Source organism: Nesoenas mayeri (genome assembly GCF_963082525.1).
Source record: "Nesoenas mayeri genome assembly, chromosome: 1".
Classification (NCBI taxonomy): domain Eukaryota; kingdom Metazoa; phylum Chordata; class Aves; order Columbiformes; family Columbidae; genus Nesoenas; species Nesoenas mayeri.
This window is the reverse complement of record NC_137541.1, coordinates 185,009,346-185,031,218: the sequence shown is the minus strand read 5'-3', so window position 1 is coordinate 185,031,218 and position 21,873 is coordinate 185,009,346. Positions and strand designations below refer to the sequence as shown.

General features: G+C 38.2%; 1 protein-coding gene across 2 annotated transcripts in view; it reads left to right on the top strand.

The window, feature by feature from the left end:
* The first annotated feature begins 368 nt into the window (after nt 1–368).
* INTS6 (integrator complex subunit 6) overlaps nt 369–21,873 on the top strand; it is a 44,041-nt gene continuing 22,536 nt past the window's right edge. For both annotated transcript variants that reach the window (XM_080344006.1, XM_080344005.1), the window contains exons 1-4: nt 369–779; nt 1,018–1,095; nt 1,893–2,042; nt 20,427–20,516. In XM_080344006.1, the coding sequence (XP_080200132.1) occupies nt 669–779; nt 1,018–1,095; nt 1,893–2,042; nt 20,427–20,516 (429 nt within the window). In that variant the 5' untranslated portion in view covers nt 369–668. The remainder of the gene's footprint in view (nt 780–1,017; nt 1,096–1,892; nt 2,043–20,426; nt 20,517–21,873) is intronic.

The window sequence follows — 21,873 nt, the reverse complement described above, 5'->3', positions numbered from 1 at the left end:
CCTTCCCCGGGTCCCCCCGCCACTGCGCCTGCGCGGCGGCCACGCTCCATCACCGCCCTCTCCCTCCAGTGGCTGCAGCCACCCCCCCAGCCCTCCCCGGGTGATTTGAATATGCTAATGAGGCGGTTACGGAGAGGCCTATAGCGGGGCTGCGAGACGGTCACGTGGGGCGGGGACGTGTCCTTCAGAGGCGGGCCCCGACCTGCCCAGCCTGCCTTAAAAGCAGGCGGCGAGCGAGGAAGCGCCTCAGTCAGAGAGAGAAAGTGCTGGGGTGGTGGGGCTGCGGCTGCTCCGCCTGAAACTTCTGAGTAACATCAACAGGGGGAGGGGAGGGCGGGCGGCGGTAGAGGAAGGTGGTGGGGGGGAAGGTTAGCAGCAGCGCAGCCCTATCCGCCTCTCCCTCATAAACCAGCCTGTGTTGGGCTGAGCAGGCCCCTCACACAAAGGAGGGCAGGGCAGGCAGGGCTGCCCCCCTTCCCCCCCGCCTCGGCAGAGGGGCAGCGGGGAGGCGCCCTTCTCCGTGCAGAGCACTCACAGCCACTTACTCCTCTCCTGTCCTCCGCCGTCTTCTTTTCTTCCCCCCCTCCTCCTCCTCCCACCCCGCGGTTCTCCCCTCAGCCCCCCGCCCGCTGTCCATGTAGCCGCCCGGCCGCCAGCCTCTCCGCACTATGCCCATCTTACTCTTCCTGATAGACACGTCCGCCTCCATGAACCAGCGCACCCATCTGGGCACCACCTATCTGGACATAGCCAAAGGCGCTGTAGAGACTTTCATGAAGGTACCGGCTCTGCCTTGCGAGAGCAGGAGAGCGAGAGTGGCTGCGCGGGGAGGGGAGGGGGAGGCAGGGCGCGGGGGGCTGCCTGGGCCGGGGGCGCGGGGCGAGGGCGGGAGAGAGGGAGGGAGGGAGTGCGTGTGTGTGCGGGCAGGGAGGGCAGGGCCGTGCCGAGCCGAGCCGGGGGGCTCCGGCGGCGCTGCCGCCTCTCGGCTCACCCTCTGCTTTGTCCCCTGCGCCGCAGCTCCGAGCCCGGGACCCGGCCAGCAGGGGAGACAGGTACATGCTGGTCACTTTCGAGGAGCCTCCCTACGCTATCAAGGTAACCTCCGCTAACCCTCCCACCCTCCCCCTTCCCGCCGCTCCCCCGCGGCCTCCTTCCGGCCCCTCCGCGCCGCCGCGGGCCGCTGCCGGCCGCCGCCCCCCCGCCCGCCTCGCCCGCGCTGGCGACGGTCCGGGGGAGCTCGGCACACACGGGCTCCGGCGGCGGCGGCGGTAGCGCTGACATCAACATGGCCGACATTTTTTTCCCCTGTGTGGCGTGTGTGAGCAGCAATGAACTGTGGGGGATATTTATTCAAGTTGGGAGAAGTGACAGCAACTCCAAGGAGAGTTCGGCTTGGAGGGGGCGAGCGGGGGAAAGGAGTGACTGCAGCCTGGAGAGTCCGGACTCGGAAGGGGACGGGACTTCCCTCGGCCCGCTGGGGCGGGGAGGGGCCGAGGGGCACGTACCACGGAGGAAGGGGCGGTGGGTCCACATGACACAGGGCGGTGAACCTGTTGGAGGTCGCTTTGCAGTGCAGGCGGCTTCCATCTAGAAGAGGCTGTGGCAGAGCGGTGTCTGTAGCTGCAAGGTTTGTGCATCGGTGACTTCACAGGAATCTGTCCCGCGGAACAAATAAAAACCAAAAAATCTTCATTCGATCCATGAGGAGCTCTAAGCTTTAAGAGAACTACATGTTTTCAGGCTTTATAGAGTGACACTAAATGTTAGTAACTTCTGAGATATTCTGTTAGCATTTGTAGTGAGCTGCACGGGGCACAGAAGACACTTTGTAGCCTAATAGGAAAGCAAATCTCGTATCTGGAGAATAAGTCTTCTGACATTTCTCTTTTCAGGCTGGCTGGAAGGAAAACCATGCAACGTTTATGAACGAGCTGAAAAACCTTCAAGCTGAAGGACTGACGACTCTTGGCCAGTCTCTAAGGACAGCTTTTGATTTATTAAATTTAAATAGATTAGTAACTGGCATAGACAACTATGGGCAGGTAGGTTGGCTATTAATAGACAGAAAAATTGTAAACCACAAACTTCACAGAGGTGACGTTGGCCAAAGTGGCATATTCATTAAATACTCAGTATGGGCGCTTCTTCAAAAGTAAGCAGAGCTCAGATAGGTTAAAGAATTGCAGTTGCTGACTACAGTTTCACACCCAACTTTTCCTTTTTTTTTTTTTTTAACTTCAGTTATTCCTCAGTTTTTAAACTTTGATGTAGCCTCCAGGTTGACCTTCTCAGTTAAACTTTGTCCTTTTTTTTTTTTTTTAATCAAGTCTATGCTTCACAACCTTAGCTGGTGAGCCTGATGGGGTCCTGAAAACTGCTTTGTCTGTACAGTGCTGTATAATCAATTAAGTAAAGTTGGGAGATTAGCTGTTTTTCTAACAACACTGCATGTCCAAAAGTACTGTACTTGAACGGAGCACAACTTTTTCAAAACCTTTTTTTTTCCCAATGAGTTTACTACAACATTTCTCTGCGTACCGGTATTTTTATAAGCGTGTCTCTTGTATCAGAACCTTGAGAAGCCCTGCATCTCAAATGTCTATATTGCAGCTATCCCTTTAAAGCAGGACATCTTTGTGTGGTGGGTCAGCATTCTGTTGCTCAGTAGTATGAGTTTGCTAAACGACAGTAACTCTAGGTTAAACACGTGCTTGAGGAAGCATACCTAGTTCTTTCTGGCACTGGATCAAACCCTGGATTTGTTTTGTATAAAGTATTGGGCGAAGTATATCGCATATTTTTCACGTGGGACATACAAACTCGAATGTCCTCTTTTCATTTGTTGTTCACGTGTAATGCTCCCTCTACTATCTGAGGATTACTCACTGCTTAATATGGGAATGTGGTTGTGAAAGTAAGTCCCCTTTCTCCCCCTCCCCTTTCCACTCTGAGCAGAGTCTATGTGATAACATGCCATGTTTGTTTGGGAAGGAAATTTGTCTCATGGTGCGTTGTGTGGCTTTGCCACTAGGTGATCAAGTGAGCCTAAACACTTTTAAAATGCCAGTTTAGTGATGAAACTTAATAAAAAAAAAGCTCAAAACAAACCAAAATCAACCAAAACCCCAACTAGTTCTGCATGTGGTTATTTTTTTTTCTCTTGCCAACTGCTGTCCTCGTATACGTGTGTGCTAATCTTTCCCATTTTCTGATGTTTTTGTTTAGTTATATGAGCTATACAAAGCTTTTTTGAACACTTTCCACTGTAGGCTCACAAGAGAAACACTTGCTCTTTCCCATTGCTACTGATACTTATTCTGATTGAACCTGCATCCAATAATTTGTTCTGAGTGAACCAACTGTGCTCAACTACTCAATCAAGTGGGCAGTTGACCTGTCATGACTGTTTTGACTCACTAGTAGTGTTCACTATTGCAAGTAGCTGCTCTTTTGTCTATGGAGCAATGAGTGATCTGTTTCGGTTACAAGTCTCTATCTGGGCTTGAACCCACCCTTGCTTATGCATGTTTTTTGCTCTGTTCCACATGTGGAGTTGACTGTTGAAGAGGTGTTCACATGTGCTGTCAGGTGATGAAATAGAAATTCTAAATCTTTTTAGTGTCTGCAAAAATAGATGCATATATTGCAAGAGCCAGGTCATCTGCTGCTGAAGTCACAGGTTCCAATTTTGACTTTACTTATCGAAGTAGCAGTTTTTCATAAATCAGATCAAATTGGGGAGCAGTTAACTGATCTTTCAGCACTTGCAGGTGATGAGATCCAGGGCAGTTAACTTTCCTCAGCTTCACATTGGCCTTTGAGCACTGTCATGTTATCTTGTCAACTTCCTGTTGTTTATGTTTACTACCTAAAATTTACTCATGATAAATGGGTATTTAAATGTATGTGGTATGAGAAACTTACAAATTCAGGATAATAAAAGTGATCAGGATGCTCACTTGCATTTGAAATGGTTTTCGCTCAGAACATAAAGTGCTAATTCACTTTTTTAAAAAGCAGTTACAAATATTAAGAACATAAAATATTTGAGTAGTTTATTTAACCAAAATATAGCAGGTAGATGTTTGAAGAATTGTTATCTTAGAGTGGGAAGAGAAGATTATTTTACAAAAATGCAGCATTTAGATGATCTTAGGTGTGGTATTGCGTAAAGTAATAAATCTAAACTTTTATTAAGATTTTATCTGAAAAATTCCTCTGGCTTAACATCTTTTGACTATCACACTTGGGTTTTTTTGGTATATGACAAGCTTCTAAGATGTTTGCCAAGATCCACTTTTGTTTCACATGTATGAATTGTAAAACAGATTTTTATTATACATACAAATTACAAGACATGACACAAGCTTGGTGGGATTGTCTGGTTATGTCATCCAATAGCATGATGTCTTGTCCCCCTGCTGAGTATGAACTGTGTGTTTAAATGGCACTGTGACTCACTATATTTGATTTCTCTCAAAGTAGACCAGAGTTCTCCATCAGCTGACATCCTGAACAAGAGTGATGGCTGAACGGTCATTCTGAAATTGAGGAAAATCTGCTTCATATTTTCTTGCAACATTAATGTTTGGATTTTTAATATGAGTATTTATCATATTACTTTTTCAGTACATAAGTACTGGCTCAGTTGCATATGAAGATTGAATTACCAAGTGTACAGCTGTATTAGCTGATCACAGTATCTCACCTTCAGATCTTAAAGGGACACTGTCAACACATCTAGATTGTAAAGAACCTGGGAGATTTTTTTCATAAACTGTTTCTGATATTAGTCCTATGGTATGGCTTTATAAACCCTTGGTCTTATCTGGGGTTGTTAGATTAATGTTTTTGTGGAGGCTTTTGTCAACAACAAAAGATTTTGGAAAGTACACATATTTTAAGGTGACTATTCCTTTAATTTTTACAGCACTTTCACATTGATAAATTCTGTATTATATTGCTTGAGTCTAATAGTAATTATAGTTTTTTCCATTGTAGTATGCTTTGTGCTGACCATGTTCGTAGAAGAATGAAGCTTCAAATAGGGTGTCAGCTTTTAGTGCTTGCTAAAAGTAGTGGTCCTCTTAATTTTCTGCATTTTTATAGAAATATTAGGAAAAATACAGGATGTAGCTGTTTTCAGGAAGAAAGTAATTTAAAGACATTAAGTTCACTTAAGGGCTCACTGTTGTGTCACACAAGACATTGTACTCCGTTAGCCCAGTTTGCACTTAGCTAATTGACTTCTCTTTACCATACTTTCCCCACTTTAGATTCTCCCTTGTTTCAGGTAGTCTGAAATACCACGCCTTTTACTAGCAGATTTTCTCTCTTCTTGGAATACACTCCTGATTCTTACTCATGTGGCTTGTTCAGCAGTGGGTGTGTAGTTACAATTTAACTGAATAGTTTTGAGTGAGGCAAACATGCAGCTTGTTATAGTTGGTGGAAGGGTTAAACACTAATATGCGTCATTTCTGTGGAAACAGAAAATGTGAAAAATGTAGATGTTATTATAATATAGTAAAAATGTAGACAAATGGTTGAATTGAACCATTTATGTACATCAGTTATTTGCAGTTCATAGTGATGTTTCTAAGATAGAGCTCTGAGTCTAAGGTAGGTAAACTATGTATCAATGGTGTTTTCATACTCGCATGCAAAGCACCAGCAAAGCACTACCAAAACTTGAATCTGAAAATTGCTAAAGCTCTGGTTCTGTCATAGCTGGTGTGTTTCACCTTGTTTTTTGTTATTTGTGTAATTAAGGTCTCTTACTATTTTTTCCAGCAGTGTTGCATAGAGTGAGGTTTGAGAGGATAAAACGTACTTATCTGGGTGGATTTCTAAGTGGCGGAGAGTTGATGTATCAAGGTGTTTCTACAGATTTTTTCAGATTGAAATTTTGTTGTAATGTTGTGACTAGAAACAGTGCTTTTCAATAACAAGGTTTTAATGAGCTTTTTATCTCGCTAGAGTATGTTGCACATACTTTTCAGCATGATAATTATTAGTGGTACAGTAAATTTGGCTTAGACATGACTTTTAAACAAATTTGATGTAACAAAAGCACATGATAACTTTGGCAGAAAAGCCAATTATAATGCTTCTGTAAACCACGTGGACTTCAGATAGGTATTTTTTCATTCACAGCAATGAATAAGGTGCTCTGTGGATTTAGACTCATATGAGAAACACTGTTTTGATGACTTACCAGGCAGTGTGCCATCTTGGTGGAAGCCTTTGTTTCTGCAGTGCGTTTCACATATGTACAAAAGTGTAACTAAGAAATTTTGAAACAAACTAAAATCCAGATGGAATTCAACTGATTGAGAATATTTTTGGAACTGAAGAATGTACTAAGGGCTGGAAAGATCTGTTTCTTTCTGACCTGGAAGTTGGAAGATGTCCTACATAAAATGGCATTGTTTTTAGACACCACAGTTTTTCTTCCAAGGCTTTCTATTGATACCATATGTGACCATCAAACAATCTAATCTTGGGTTAACTGCTACTTTATAGTTTTCTCTAAATATATGGTTAGACCCATTTGCAACTACAGTAGCAGTATTGCCAATGTGTTCACACAGTAGAACTTAGTGTTGGTCTCTAGAGATCAGCATGTTTTGCCATAATGGCTTAAATAGTGTAGTATTTCAAATACATGTAAATAGCATACCTAGGAGATCAAGTCTAATTGTGCTTGTAGGTGCATGACAGCTTTGTTTTCAAGTCATACATTGTAGGCTGACTCCTTGCTTATTTGTTTATCTGTGTCTCAGATCTGAGCTTAAAAAAACCCCGCAACAATCACACATATGAAATTTTGTCCCATAACATTGCACACATTATACTTTTGCAGTGATTTGTCCTGTTTAAGTTGTTGAGCAGTTTTACTTTCCACTTGGTTTTTGAAGATAGTTACTGGACTTCCTTGCTTTCGAAATTCAAAATCCTTGGAGCATGACTTTTGTCCTGGCAATCTGGGATCATAAACACTGCACTGGAATGGCCTATGTTGAATGTGCAGCCAAATTTGGAACCAAAGTTGAGGTTAGTGTTTCCTGCTTTGTCATGCTAGCGTGGTTGCACAGGCCCTTTGCTGCTTCTTGTTGGTAGAGGCAGAGTTTTGTGCTCACAGAGCAGCTCTCCCATTCTGTTCGTTCCCCTTCCTCAACAAAACCAAATGAGTTTCAGACATTAGAAAAATAGCATTGTAAGCTTAAGCATGGTAATAGCAGAAATATATATAAGAAAGGACTTCTTATAGTCTCTTCTGTGGAATGGAAATGGGCTTAACATAAACCTTTATGCCAGTTAATGTCGAAGATGTGAAGTGATGGTGAAAGTCAGTCTTTCTCACCTCCTACCTGATGAAATTAGGCGTATTGGTTCCAACTTATACTTTTTAGGCTGTAGCCTTTGAACATGCCGTCTTGTCCGCTCTTGAATTGTTTGTAATGTTTAATTAATTTTGTTTTATAGTATCCTTTAATGAGAATGACAGCAGGCATTGTTGCAACTGTTTTCTCGTGTTGCAAGATGGAACTATGTGCCTTTCAGCCTTCCCAGAGCAACAAAGTTTACTGAAAGTCTCAATAATAATGATCACATCGAACTTAAGTGTTCCTAAAATCACTTGTCCACTTGTAATCCAGTATATTTTTAAAGAAGAATTTAGAAGTTAAAACAAGCTTACACAAAATTTTTTTTTTTTTCAAATGGAAATGATCTCATCAAATCTGTTTCACTAGCAGAAAGAACTGAGATACTTCCTCATGTTCTGAATATCCAGTATGCTTTGACTGCTTTGCATCTTTAAGAGCTCAGTATTTCAATAAGTTTGATTTGGAAGGGGCAGTGCCATAACATGTTTGTTGTGGCTTTCACTTCTAGGGGTCAGGTGAGCGCAGTCATGCTGCCAAAGCTCGAACAGATGATACAGGCGTCTGTCTCTGGCTGATATTCTTGGATTCACAAAAAAGTCACCAGAGAATGTCAAATTTTCTCTCTTGGCTTGACTTTCTATCTGGAACTATTTATTTTCCTCAGGTCATTATAGACTTGTTGGATATACTAGCTTTTCTACTTGGGTGCTTAAAGGTATGTGTCCCATAGATGAAGTAGTCTTGTCTTTTTGAAATGTATTTGCACTTCTTCACAGCCAATTGTCAGGGAGGCAAAGCAAATACATATAGATATAGATCCAGGAGTTTGGTTATCCTGTGAAGCACAAGTATTCATTTTTTTCCCAGTGTCTCTGTCATGATGTTTGTTATCTTCAAGATAGTTTTCAGTGTCCTTACTGAATAGTTATATTCAGTCTTGGATTTCTGTTGTGGGCAGTCTATATCTTTGGAGCTTGAAGGGAAGAGCTGTTATTTGTTAATGTGTCTGAATTTTAGTTCAACTGAGACTCAGTTGAAACTATGATTGTGTTGCTTTTTACTTGCAGTGCATTCTGTACCTTTAACAATGTAGTGAGTCTTTTAGCTCATAGAATATAGCTATATCTGCATCTTCCACTTAAAGAATGTATTAATGTTTCTACTCCATCATATTCTCTGGCCCTTTTTTTGAGATGTTTTCAGCTGTTTATGCAACATGGAATTTAATGTAATTTGTGAATTTTAGCATCTAACAAATACAGAACTCATATTAAATGTCCATGATTATGGTTCTAATTTTAAATATTCATAGTATAGACTAGTCTCATTTAAAGAAGAACTAATACTTTAGATAGGAGATAGTGGTTATACGTATATTTATGGTAAATCTTCTGTATGTATAATTGATTTTTTTTTTTTAAATGAAGTGGACTAGCCTGTGAGCCATCAGGTATTTGTGATTATTCTGTTCTATATTTCTGTGATATCTGCAAAGGCTATCTGATGTTCATGAAGTAATTTCTATGTATCAGCATATTTTGTGTTATTATAATTCTGAATATTGACAGCAAATAGTATTTCAGGTTATTATTGACTGTATGTTTTAGTTAAAAAAAGCCCAAACAAACAAAACCAATACCAACTAAGGTGGAATGTATGTATTTAGTGGCTCTGGTACCATGAAGTTGGCCCCTAATGGACTTGATTTTTCAAAAATATATTGTATAGGCAATTTCAGTCTTACAGTAATGAGAACTCAGGTATCTGTTATCTAAGCACCTGTTGTTTTCGTTCTGGAGCTAGTGTCTCTGCCTTAGTTAACTGACTTGCCCTAGCTTATATAAATCTGCAGTCCACTATAGATTTAAGCCTAAATTTTTCCAGTGGGGAAACTAGGTTAGTGCCAACAGCTAAATTAAAATAGACAGGTGAGAAGTTGCTGGCTGCAAGGTACGATACTAACCTGACTCAGGAACCTTGAATGACTGTTACTGGGACACTGGATAGATAAGACTTGTGGTTATATGAGAGGACAAGGGGATTTGTCAAAATCCGATCCTACTCTATTCTAATACAGGTGGGAAGTGTGGATCTTGCAGAACAGCAGTAGTAGATAGCTAGAATAGCAGATATAACTAAGTGTTGATTACGTGTAACATAGTTCCATGCCATTGATATTGGAGGTCTTTTAGAAGACTGATCTAGCAGGAACTGTGCTACAGATGAGTTGTCTAGTATGGGATTTTGACAGTGATTCAGGGACATACACATTGAAAATAATACTTAATGTCCTGTTGTTGACCATGAAACTTTCACCTGAATAATCACATTTGGTGTCTGCTCAGCATGGCCATTTCCTTTAATTTATGGGGTTTTCTATCTACATATAACTGCTACTGCTTGTGGAGAGCAGGGTGTTAATCTGTTTTCATCTAACAATAATGTTTGAGGACAAATTATATCTGAATACACTGTACATTTTGTCAGTATCTCCTTGAGCCCCAAAGCTACATTGAACAAAACCAGAATGTTTGTCATTGGAATCAATTTAGGGCACTGACATTCTTTTTTGATGCTCATCATATAGAATATGAGTAAAAAGTGGCCGTTTCTTTCTTTGACTGATAACATTCCCTATGCTGGGGCTTTGAATCCCAGAATGCTGACTTGATTGTATGCATCACTGTATGTAAGACATATCCAGCCTTGCTGCCTGCTCTGCTCCTGAACTTAGAGCCTCTCATGTGCACATAGTTCTGCCAAACTTGAAGCAAGTTGTGAGTGTGACTTCTCAGAGTAAAATAAGTCAGCGATTGATTCAGAGCCTTGATAAGCTGAACTGTGAATTGTAGTAGTTGAGAATCTGTTTTAAAACAGCTAAGTCGCTTGTATTCTAGACAATGATAAATTCAGGGAGGGAGTTGGGGGGCGAGTCTTAGGGCAGTTATTGAAAAGAATTGCCCAATGTTGGTGAGTCAATAAGCTACTTTCACTCAGCTTGTCAGTATTTTGGATTGATAACCCCCAAAAAGGTGGGGAGAAATTTATATACAACTCTCTTTGGCTTTTCTCCTTGTTTGGTGGTTGCTTGGCATTTTTCTTTTTTTTTTTTTTTTTTTTTTTATCCTCTTTGTGTTTTCCTTGCTTGGTGTGTTGGCAACTGTGAAATTAATTACCCTTCTCCAGTATATGGAGAACAGAGGCCTGCCTGAGCACTGTGAATTACACTGAATGAGCCAGGACCAGCTATGTAAAGTCATTGCTGTGAAGCAGAAAGACTGCAGTAATTAGGGACTCGATCCAGGACTTGACAAGGTCAGTTATTTTTGGAATAAAACACTCAAATATTTTTAGGAAATATGACCAAAATCATCTCTAAACCCAGATTCTTTGGGGCTGACTTTAAAGTTATGTTTGGTATGGATGACTATATAATTTTTTCTTTTAAGTTTATAAAAGTTCAATTATAACTTATTTTTAACAGCTTGCATTTACTATATTCAGTCAAATAATGATGAGGTTTTGTTTGTTGATTTATCCAATTTCACACGATTCAAGTAGTGGCTAGTTTAATAATCTGTAACTAACTGATAAGGTGTATCCTTTTTTAAGCGACAGTTTCTATTATCTTAAAAATAACGTACAAGTTGTGATCACGGTTGCATTTCTGCGTAGATATTTCAATTAATTTAATGTAAAGAAAAGTTAAAATTTTTCCCTTTTGGGGATTGTCATATATCTGTCACATAAATGCTTACATGTTTCAGCTGTTAGTGGCTTTTTGTTCTCTGTTTTAATGCTGTTCTTCACTGTTTAGTTACTTGCTGGAATTCACCATATATGAGGTCTGTTCTATGGGTTGTGGGGCCTTTATTTGAGAATGTCACATGATAAGTAATTGTCAAAAATTGTGAAAGATTCAAGGACTGAATTGGTTTTGGAATTTACCAAGGACCTCATCTAAATTGGAGCGCTTAGAAGTTAATCAAGAAGTTACCACTTACATAATATGTTATTTAGAACACCATTAAATTTATTCTTAGATGAAGGAAACAGGACAAACCTTTATACTAAACTGGCATTTTTGAAACTCTGTGACTTAGTAATGTTGGGAAATCTGTGATTTAGGCACATGAAGACATCAGTGTATCTCGGGATTTTATGTTTGATGTCTTAGTAAATCCCACCATCATTCCTTTATTGTTCAGTATGAACTTAATCTAAAAATGCTTCCTTGATACACGTCCCTTCTGTTTTCACATGTGCAGTATTCAATATGGAGACTTTATATTCCAAAATGATCATATCTTTCAGGGAATCTCCTTTTCAAGCTGCTTTGGGTTGCTTTTTTAGTTTCCTTTCTGTTAGTTTCAGTTTTGTTCTTAATACAGACTTTTTGAGTGGAATTCCAAAATAACTGAGGGACTGCTTAGAGACTATTTAATTGCACTACATTCTATGCCAGACTTGGGAACTCAGAATGTGTAAGTGATCCTAAGCACAGAATTTTTTTGGTTACACGTTTCAAGATGGTTATGCAGTGAAATTGCCTATAGAACTCAAACTTGCAAGCTCAGGCAAAGCAAACAGCTGATACGCTTAAATGTATTTCTGTGATTTTTTTTTAATTTTTTTTTTATTTTTTTATTTTTTACAAAGGGTTTGGTGTCTTTTCTTATGCAACTCACATAGCTGGTTTGTCTTTGTAGTATTTTTAATTATAGTAAGTGATATGAGTGGATCTTTAATTTTTGCTTTAGGGCTTCCAGATTGGGCAGGAAAAGTATAAGATGATATATGTTTAAAGCTTCAACAGTTAATTGAAGCTATAAATGGTTAATTTTAAAAAAGATTTTTAAAAATGCTTTTCCTAGTTATCTTAAATTTCATTTTTTTAAGTAGAATTTGCATAGCCTATGTTATGAGGATAGCAGTTGTTTCAGGAATGCTCTCTTCATGTAGTCCAGGGCTATCAAACTCATTTTCACCGGCAGCCACATCAGTCTTGTGATTGCCTTCAAAGGGCAGAGTGTAGTTTTAGGACTGTATAAAATGTAACTACTCCTACATTTATACAGTCCTAAAATTACATTCAGCCCTTTGAAAGTATCTATGAGGCTGATGTGGCCCCTGGCGAAAATGAGCTTGACACCCCTGATATAGTGTAACTGACGTGCTGAGGAGTTTAATTGCTGGCTTGGCTTTAGGAGAAGTCTGCTGTTGCCCTTGTGTTCTGCTTTGAAAATAGTTTTCTTTTTCTCTCTCTCTTTTTTTTTTTTTTTCTTAAATTTATTTAAACCTAACCTGCAACTCATTTGATCCAATCAACTGAAATACAGAAAGCTTCAGTCATACCACCAAATCAATGTCCTGTGTGTATAGAAATAATTTTAATTACTGCTAATCTGTAGTGCCAATAAGGGATGAAGCAAGAAGCATGTAGCTACCTTGTTAATCTACTCCATAGACATTCCAAATAAGAAACTGTGATTTGTGCGTGTCCAGGGCATCGGAGTAACTCTGAATTATTTGTAATGTAGTTAACTAAAGAATTGTCTAGGATGTGAAAAATTAGTTTGCCTATAATAACCTTGCTGTAGCCTATAGGGAAGGATAACTGTACACAACTGAATTTAGGTTTTGGAATCTCCTCACCTCGTGGAGGAAAGGTCTTCTGTGGTAGCCATTCTTACTGCAAAGTTGTTGACATTGATAACCTGACTTACAGAGTGTGAATGAGTGCAGGAGAAATGATGACTGCTTGAACAGCATTTTGTTTCCTTGGGGGAAAAGATGGTGAGTTAATGGAAGCAGGAGTCCAGACCTTGACACATTCTAGCAGACTTTCTTAAAACTCTTTTAAAAAGTCTTCTCCATTTGAGAGAGTATTCTGTCTTTTAGCTTTAGAAGAAAAGGGAGTGTGTGTGTAATACATAGTGTTTGTGGCTGAGCCTTCCAAAAGATGAGCAATCAACAGCAAAGAATGGGAGAAGTAGAATGATATTAGTATGGACTGTCCCTGATGTCAGAAACCATGAACTAACTGTTGGATTAAACATAGAGTTAGATCAAGAGATAAGGGTTCAGTGACTAATTACTTATTTGTACTTATACAATCATTTGTGGTGTTATAGGTACAAGCAGTTTTAGAAAAGTATTTACCTGTTTGTATGTATTTTGAGATAGTATTCAAACAGAGCATGCCTCACATTTATCTCCTTGTCACTCAGTCACCTCATGCAAAGAGAGATTTTACTAACTTGGGCCCCCTCTGCCGGCTAGTTTTCCAATTACAAAGTAAAAATACAAGTTTACATATGTCGAGGCACTCTCTGGTAGGCTATTTTGGCCAAACATTGATGTATAGAATCCTCCTTGCTGTTCTTCAACCCTTTCAGAAAAACACTGGGAGTTTTTTCTTAGTGGTGATGTAATTCGTGAAGTAGTGTTTTATAACATTCCAATCTGACCAACCTGGTATCTGTCTTTGCTATTGATCAGGCATCAAGGGAGATTTCCATTTCATATTAAAATTTCTTTTATGACTTAAAGACTTAATAACATACTTCAAAACGCTTGTATCCTGTGTTTAGTATAGCTTTCACTGAACTTTCTTCTGAGGCTTCTGAAAGTGATCTTGAAATGCATTTGCTATATAAATAGCTGACCATCTACGAGAAGGACAGAATTGCCACTACTGCAAAACTGCATTATCTGTTGAATAATCAACAGCATCAAAGGAATGTATCAAAATCTTATGGACAGCAAAACAGAAGTGAGTTAGCAGCTTTCTTTGTGCATGAAGCCTGGCTTGTCAGATCTTAATCCTGTACAGAATTCCAGTATGTTCTTCAGCTCTTCCTCATTCAGCCTGAAATCACAGAAGTCTCTCTGATGCTTAAGTCGTTCCTGTTTCTGGGGTCAGTTTCTGTTCTAAAATGGCCATAGCAAATAAACTCAAATATGATTTCGAAGCTGGTTTTCTCCTGCAGGTTCAGTGACTTAGGTGACACCATGATGCTGTGCTTTTCAGTCTGGCCACAGAATCATGGAGCTCTTAACAGCATATCCTGTGAGAAGTCAGATTTATCAAAGCTAGTGTTGTGGCAGAACCTGACTGTCCTTCTTGCTTTTTACTACCCCCCACCCCAGCGTATTCTTTCTTGCATTCTGTTAAATCACAGAGTTTCATAGTGTGTTTGTGCTAAATATTAATTAGATGAAATGCAGGACAGCTTCACCTGGGAAAGGTTCAATTTAAAGCCATTTTGCTTCTTATCAAGTAATAGGAAAGAATTTACTAATCTACTGAAGCAGAAAGCTTATTCATTCCTGAGTACTATAGTCTGTATGTAGATATGTGTGGTTATGGTGCATGTCTATGTACATTTGAAAAAGGGCGAAGTAGTTTTTGTGAACAGATGTTGCCAATTATGAATTCACTAAAATACTACTATGATGCCAGTATATTCAGCTGAGTTTGTGACTTGGGAAACAATTGCGTGAATGCATAAAATACAATTGATTCTGTAGGTCTTCACAGCTATGTTGACTGGTTCTTCAGGGATAATAGAAAATAGTAAAAGTTGCTGAAAATGAGTGGGACAATTAAGGAATTGCACAAGATGCTACTGTTGCTATATAGCTGACTGTCAGAGCATAGAGCAGCTGTTAAATACCTCAGTGTACTGGACTGATAGTGAAGGGGAAAGCCTCTAATAAATGTTAAATTAATGTTTTAGATATTTTGTGATTTTGCTAAAATGTAATTGAAGTTCCTAAGATAGAAGAAGTCAAAACTATGCTGGATTTGGACTGCTCCAGTTTGTTGAAATTCAAGCTCAGTGTTTTGATATTTTTAAAGATGTTATCAGTTAAAAAAAATAGTTTTAAAGCTATTAATTTTGCTGTCATTCTGGCTTTTAGATTTCATTTTAAACTATTGTTTTTGAACAATGGTTGCTCACAGATTCTCATGAGCATTTATGAGAATCTTGACCTTTTAAATTCTAAAAAATCCAATTGAATCAAAAAACTGATAGGGCACTTTTGCATTTCCTGGTCAGGTGACTAAATTTACTGGCAGTTAGGGTTGATACTCCTGAAAATAAGAAGGCTCTGCTGAGATAATATAATGTATGATGGATGTGCAGTGCAACTTCTGTTAAATTTTGTCATTTACCAAAATGAAAAGGTATCTTTTAGACATTTTTTTTTTTGTGATCTGAAAATGAGGGTTTTTTCCAGTGATTAGTAATGCATTCTGTTAAAAATATGCACTTTATTTCAGCTTACATTTATTTTCCACTTCTAGCCTTTCTTGGGCATGATGCTTTTGTACTACCAAACACTTCTTTTTATAGTAGTTGCTTGTTGATCATGTCATTTTTAGTCTCTGACTTGGCGTTTTTTTGGTCATGTTTCTACCTCAGCTATTTCTTAAGTTTTTCAACACTTCTGACTCTGAAATTAACATTAAAATGTGTGCATTGAGATAACAGTAGTCTTAAATCAGTTTCCTCTTACTGCATGTATAATATGATATACTTGCACATCGAAAGGTCACAATAACTCTGGAATTGCTTTACCTGCATACTTTGAAGAAGGGGAAGAAAAAAATCCATAAATGTATTAATTGGCTATGCTGAAGCTGGTTGCTAAACTTAGTTGCCTATTGAAGTGAATTCTTAGTTTTGGGAGTTTTTAACCAGACAGTAACATGGCTTGATATTTTGATACACTTGTTGCTGCATCTGTGGCCCCTGTGAGAACATTGCGGGCTGGACTGGGCTGGCTCTGCCTTTTCCATGATTCAAGGGAGCTACGTGGAGCTCAGTGCTGCTCACGGCTCTGTGCTTGTTTCCTATTATCTGAGCACAGAACTACTTCAACTGGAGACTGAAAAAATGGCAATTGATGTAACCGAGTTGCTCTGTGATTGGGAAACAAATAGTCATGAAGCTGTCAAATTGTTCAAAAGAATGTGTGTTGTGTAACAGATACGTTAGTTTTGAGGCTTTGAATCTTTTGCTTATTGCATTTTAGCCCAGCAGGCTTGCAAGGTTTCCCTGGCATTGATGCTGATTTTTAAATAACTTTCTTCCAAAAAGAGGCCTGTGGGGTTTTTTTGTGTCCTTGGTACATATCTGTTCTTGAGAATGCAGATTGTAGGAGAATGAAAAAACCTCTTGTATCGCAAGGATTGGTGGTTGAACAGGATGATCTGCCATTAAGACTTTAGGTACTTCTTTCTTAGTACTTTTTTCACCACTGCTAGGAACCTTCAGAGGGAAAAGCACGTTATTGAAAAGAATTTTGACTCTAGCAGTTAGTTGGACTGAAAAGGATACCAATTGAGCCAGTTCGTCTATGTGACACAATTAGCTGAAGTCCCTGTGGGAGCTAGTTACCACTGAATTTACAGCTAGAAAAATAAGTAATATTTAGTTTTTCCAAAACAGTTGTTTATAAGCAAATCTATTTAAAAATAAGAGTTTAAAATAAAACTTAAATACTTTTCAGTTTACTGTAGCCTAAGTAGTAAACTTGGACTCAAACTTCCACGGTTTAAATATAACAGTTGAGTTTCTAGACTCCCAAAATGTTTATCCACTATCAGTGGTTATAATCTGCCTGAAAACAGTTAACACAAGAACAGAAGTGTCTTTGCTTATATACTTGTTAGAACACACCTATATAATGCCAGCTTAAATTGTGAGCAAAGCCCTTATGTTCCCCAAGATATTGGTACTCAGTTGCTCTTTATCCTACTTCAAGAACTCAGGGTTTCACACTTTCTATCTTTGACTTTCATGCGTGGGTATGTAAGATGATACTAAAATTAGCTGCTGGTTTATTTTTGGTTTTGAAATGAACAAAAACCTGGTGGTGATTAGTTAGTTGTCAGAGTAAGTTGTAAACAGGCTTGTTATTTACCCCTTGCTATGCCGAGCTGATTTCCAGCCAGGGGGCCGGTGCTGTGTGCTCTGTCATTTGGTGTTTCGCTGTGTAACTAAAATAATTGTGCTGTGCTGAATTGATTTGGTACGTATTCACAGTCAATGGTGTTGCTATGTATTTTGAAGAATGATATTTCTAAGATATATAAATTCTTACTGTTTTATTTTAATAGTATATTTCTAAAGGAAGAGCAATAGAAAATTATTACATTGAAAGGAAGTTCTGAAATGGTAATTGACAAACCTGCTGTTTATCTAAAAAATGTTAAGTCTTCTGGTATTTCATTTTGCCAGATGTACAAAAACATCTCTAAGTTTTGAGAACTTATATAAATAAGATTGTGTGGTTTTGGTGTTGGTTTTTTGTTTGTTTGTTTTGTGTGTGTGTTTTTTTGTGTGTGCGTGTGTGTGGTTTTTGTTGTTGTTTTGTTTGTTTGTTTTTGTGGTTTTTTTATACCTGACTTAATACTGGTTTTGTATGTCTTCATATAGCTAAGGTGAGGAGTACAGTCAGTGGTGTTTCCATGTTAATGACATGGAAATTTTTAGTCAAAAATAGTAAACCTCCATAATAGGCACTTTATCAGAAATTCTTCTTTGATATATTCTGTTTCTGCTACTTTAAGTGGAACATAGATACTAATGTTTCTAAATTGCATGGAGCTGTGGACCTAAGTGCAGCTAAGTGAACTCAGCTCTGTTCACTTGTCTTTAATTCAGTAGTGAGTTGTGTACTCTGTGACTTGATTTAATAAACTCTTTTGAGAAAGGGTAGTATTTATAGCTGTATTGATGAGTTGATAATCTCAATATGACTGTATTTTTACATCTAACTAATGAAGAAGAGATTTCAAGGGGAAACTTTCCTTTATTACTTGAACAGATGTGGATTGTTCTGCAACAGTGCACTGCTAGTGTTTCCACAGTTATCCTGTAGATGATACATGTGGAAATGTGAGTTACTTTGTCTTTGGGGTCAGAGATTCTCAAATTGGTTGTTACTCTGGCTACAGATCAATGTCGTTCTGGTGGAAAGAGCTTCTTGCTTCTCTAAGTATGTGGCTGTGTGGGTTGATTTTTGACTTAAGGTAATCATCCATTGTACAGGTAAAATGCTTGTGAAATTATAAAAGACGGATGGAGGATGAAGTAATATCTCCCTCAGACATTTTTCCTGGTGTCATTTAAGCTTAGAATCTCTTGTTTCCTTCCTTACAATTTTATAATAATTCTGAGACCAAAGCATTTGAATTTAAGGCTTAAATTTTGAATGGGTGAAATTGAGAAAGATTATAGCTGAGCTACGCAAAAGTGTTTAAGATAATGAGGATATCCAAATAATAGGAATTGTTAGAGACTATATTTTTAATACTCATATTTCAAATTGGACTAGAATATTGACCTGAAGAGCATTGCTTATGACATTCTTAATCTAAAATCTTATGATTTTTATCATTTGTCAATTTATTTTTACATTCATTTATTAACAATAGGATTAAATATTTCTATATTCAGTATTCATGAGAACAATATTCTTTTCCTCTAGATAGAAACCCTGCTTTCAGTATTATTTCAGTGCAATATAATTAGCTTCCAGCTGATATTTTGCAGTTGTGGTGAACTACTAGTTGGCAGAATACCATTACCATAACTGTTCTTCAGAATTAAATAAGGTTAAATATTCGTAGGAAATAATTTTAATTGAAATTGAGTGTATTTTGAGAGTACTTAAATTCTTTTGAACAATTGTTTAAATTGAATTATGAACTAGCTTAGCTTTCATGGGAGAGATTGATTTTTCTCTGTTAAATTTTAGTTTTGTGTATTTGTCTGTAGTAATGGTATGCTATTTTAAAACAATTTTAGGGTTTTCACTAAGGATTGAGAAAATATTGAGCAAATAACTTAATTTTTCTGTTGACATATAATAAATTGATCACTGTATATGTTGCCACTTCAAACTGGACACCTCTCACCAAATATATTCCAAATCATTAGGTGATATTTCTCTTCTAAGCACACAATCATGAAATGATCCTTTCTCTCAAATGGGTTTTAAAAAGTGGGTTTAAATGGTCTTTGTCTTTAAATCTATTAGTTTTCTCTCCATATTTTCAGAGTAAATTATAAGCATTCATAAGATAGCCTAGTTCTGCTTATGAACAGAAACTATGTGTTTAGTTGTGTTTTTTTTAATTGTATTCTGAAGAAGAAAAACAAGACCTTAAGTTTGGCAATAGAAGGACATTAAGGCTCACAAAACAAAAGCTTGTGGTGGCCTTTATCCAGTTTGTCTTTAACCCTCACTAGAGTAGAATGTGCTACCTTGGGCTTGGAGTTGACATGTGCATGGGTTACTTCTGGATTTACTTTTTCAGGAGGGACAGAAGGCTCCTAGCATACTGGTAGTAAGAAGATGAAGGGCCAACAGCAAACCAAAGGGTTTTTGTTACAGCTGAACTAGTTGAATGTCTTGGTGGGGTCACAGAATATCTTACCTCGCATGTGTTTATATCTTAAATGATTCATATGGAAAGTTTAATGTATTTGTTTCTGAAGTAAGTGTTGCATGCATGGTTGAACCACTTTGGTCAAAATATAACTGGTACTAATCATGTCAGTTTTCATTAATATATAGATCATTAGCTCTTAACCCAAGGATCAAAATCAGAAGGTACTATGCAAATACTTCAGTTGGTCGTACAGTAATTAAATTGTGCATAAAATCAAACCTGGAATAGGAGCAATTGGAAGTGCCTCTGAAGAGATGGTGTCTCCTCTAAATAGCTGCTAGTTTGTCAGAATAGTGCAGTAGATTTTGTTCTTCAAGTCCAATGTTAGCCATTTTTGCCATGTTTTAGTATGCATTTATTGAATACAGATATATTAAGTATGTAGCTTTACGTGGCCTAACTGCAACAAGACTAAGAAACCCATAGCTCTGTACTGTATAATACATGCATTTAAATACCTCAGGCCTTGTTTTGTCAGTGGGTATCGGTGGCCGTTTAATGACTGAACAGAAGCTTGCGAATTTGTTACAGTATTTTAAATGAAATGGCTTTTTTCCCCTTAGGGACGAAACCCCTTTTTTCTGGAGCCAGCAATAATTATAACAGTTACTGATGGAAGTAAATTAACTACTACCAGCGGGATACAGGAAGAGGTAAGATCTGACCTCTGTTTACAACGGTGTGTAGTAGATGTTATGTTAAAATACTGTTTACAGTAGGAACAAAAATTACTCAAAAGTATACTCAGTACTATCTTAAACTTGCATGTTTTTTCCTTTTAATTTGAGGAAATATTGTGCAATATTACTACAAAAATCTGAATCGTTCTTTTTCCTTACCACTTGTGACAGAAGCATATAGCACAACTCTTGGTCTGTTTAGTAGACTCAGTTTGCTATTTCTAACCAGGGAGTTCATGGCTTTTCAAATATGTTAGCAGAAGAAATTGGTTTCTGTAAAGCATGTATGTGTTTAATTGGTCTAGATATAAATTCTTTATGCATAGACTCAAATTAATGTAGTGATTTCCCAAAGGGTGTGGCTACTAGGGAGTATGTGAAATACGTACTTCTTTCACGCTGGGCTCTTAAAGTGATTATAATCAAATCAGTAGTGTCCTTATAATCCAAGATAAGAGCTGAATAAGTATATTTCAAATTAAATCTGTAGAGCAGTTTAAAACACCAGGTCTTAATATACTGGAGTAGCTGCTCAGACATCTGGCAAACTCAGCACTGTAGCACATGCTGAGGCCCTGAACTGTTTTAACTTACTGGCTGTTTTGGATTCTTTCCTTAAAAAGACGAAAGAGATCACTAGGGAATAGGGATGGTCTGACCAGCTCAGTGCCTATTCCATGCAGTAGTAAAAAACCCGAACAATATCAAGAACAACAACAAAAACAAAATCCCTAAGCTCATTCCCTTTTTGGTAAAAAGGTTAGTGTCCAAAGATCTGTCCTAAAACTTAAGGGGAGAATTCAGACTTCTCTGTGTGGTACCCCACGTTTGACTATACAGATTAACTTGTCACACATTGCTGTTCATTACTTACTTGAATTTATCCTAATACTGTATTATATCACACTCTTACAGCACTTAAAGAAGTTGCTTGTACAGAAAGTAGTATTTGAGTGTTTTTGTAATTTATCTGACTTAAAGTTAAATGACCTGATGGTTCTATGTGGACTACTAACAAGCAGTGATAGCCAGTAACTGAAAGGGAATGCTTGGATCTGTGATATCAAGTAGGTTGTCTGTACGAAACCTCACTGTCATCACATTTTTTTTTAATCCAATAAGATATTTTCAGCTTAATCCAGTGATGGGCTGTGGTCTCAAATACTGAGTAGAGCAGCATCCACAGTGCTTCTGTCTTTCAGAAATCATCTTTTGCTTTTGTCAACATGTGTTCTGTTGATCAGAATTTTTCTTAGTGTAGCTTGAGTGTTCTTTGCAACTACCTTTCAAGTTGGACATGCAGAAATGAAGCAGAATTAATACAGTCACA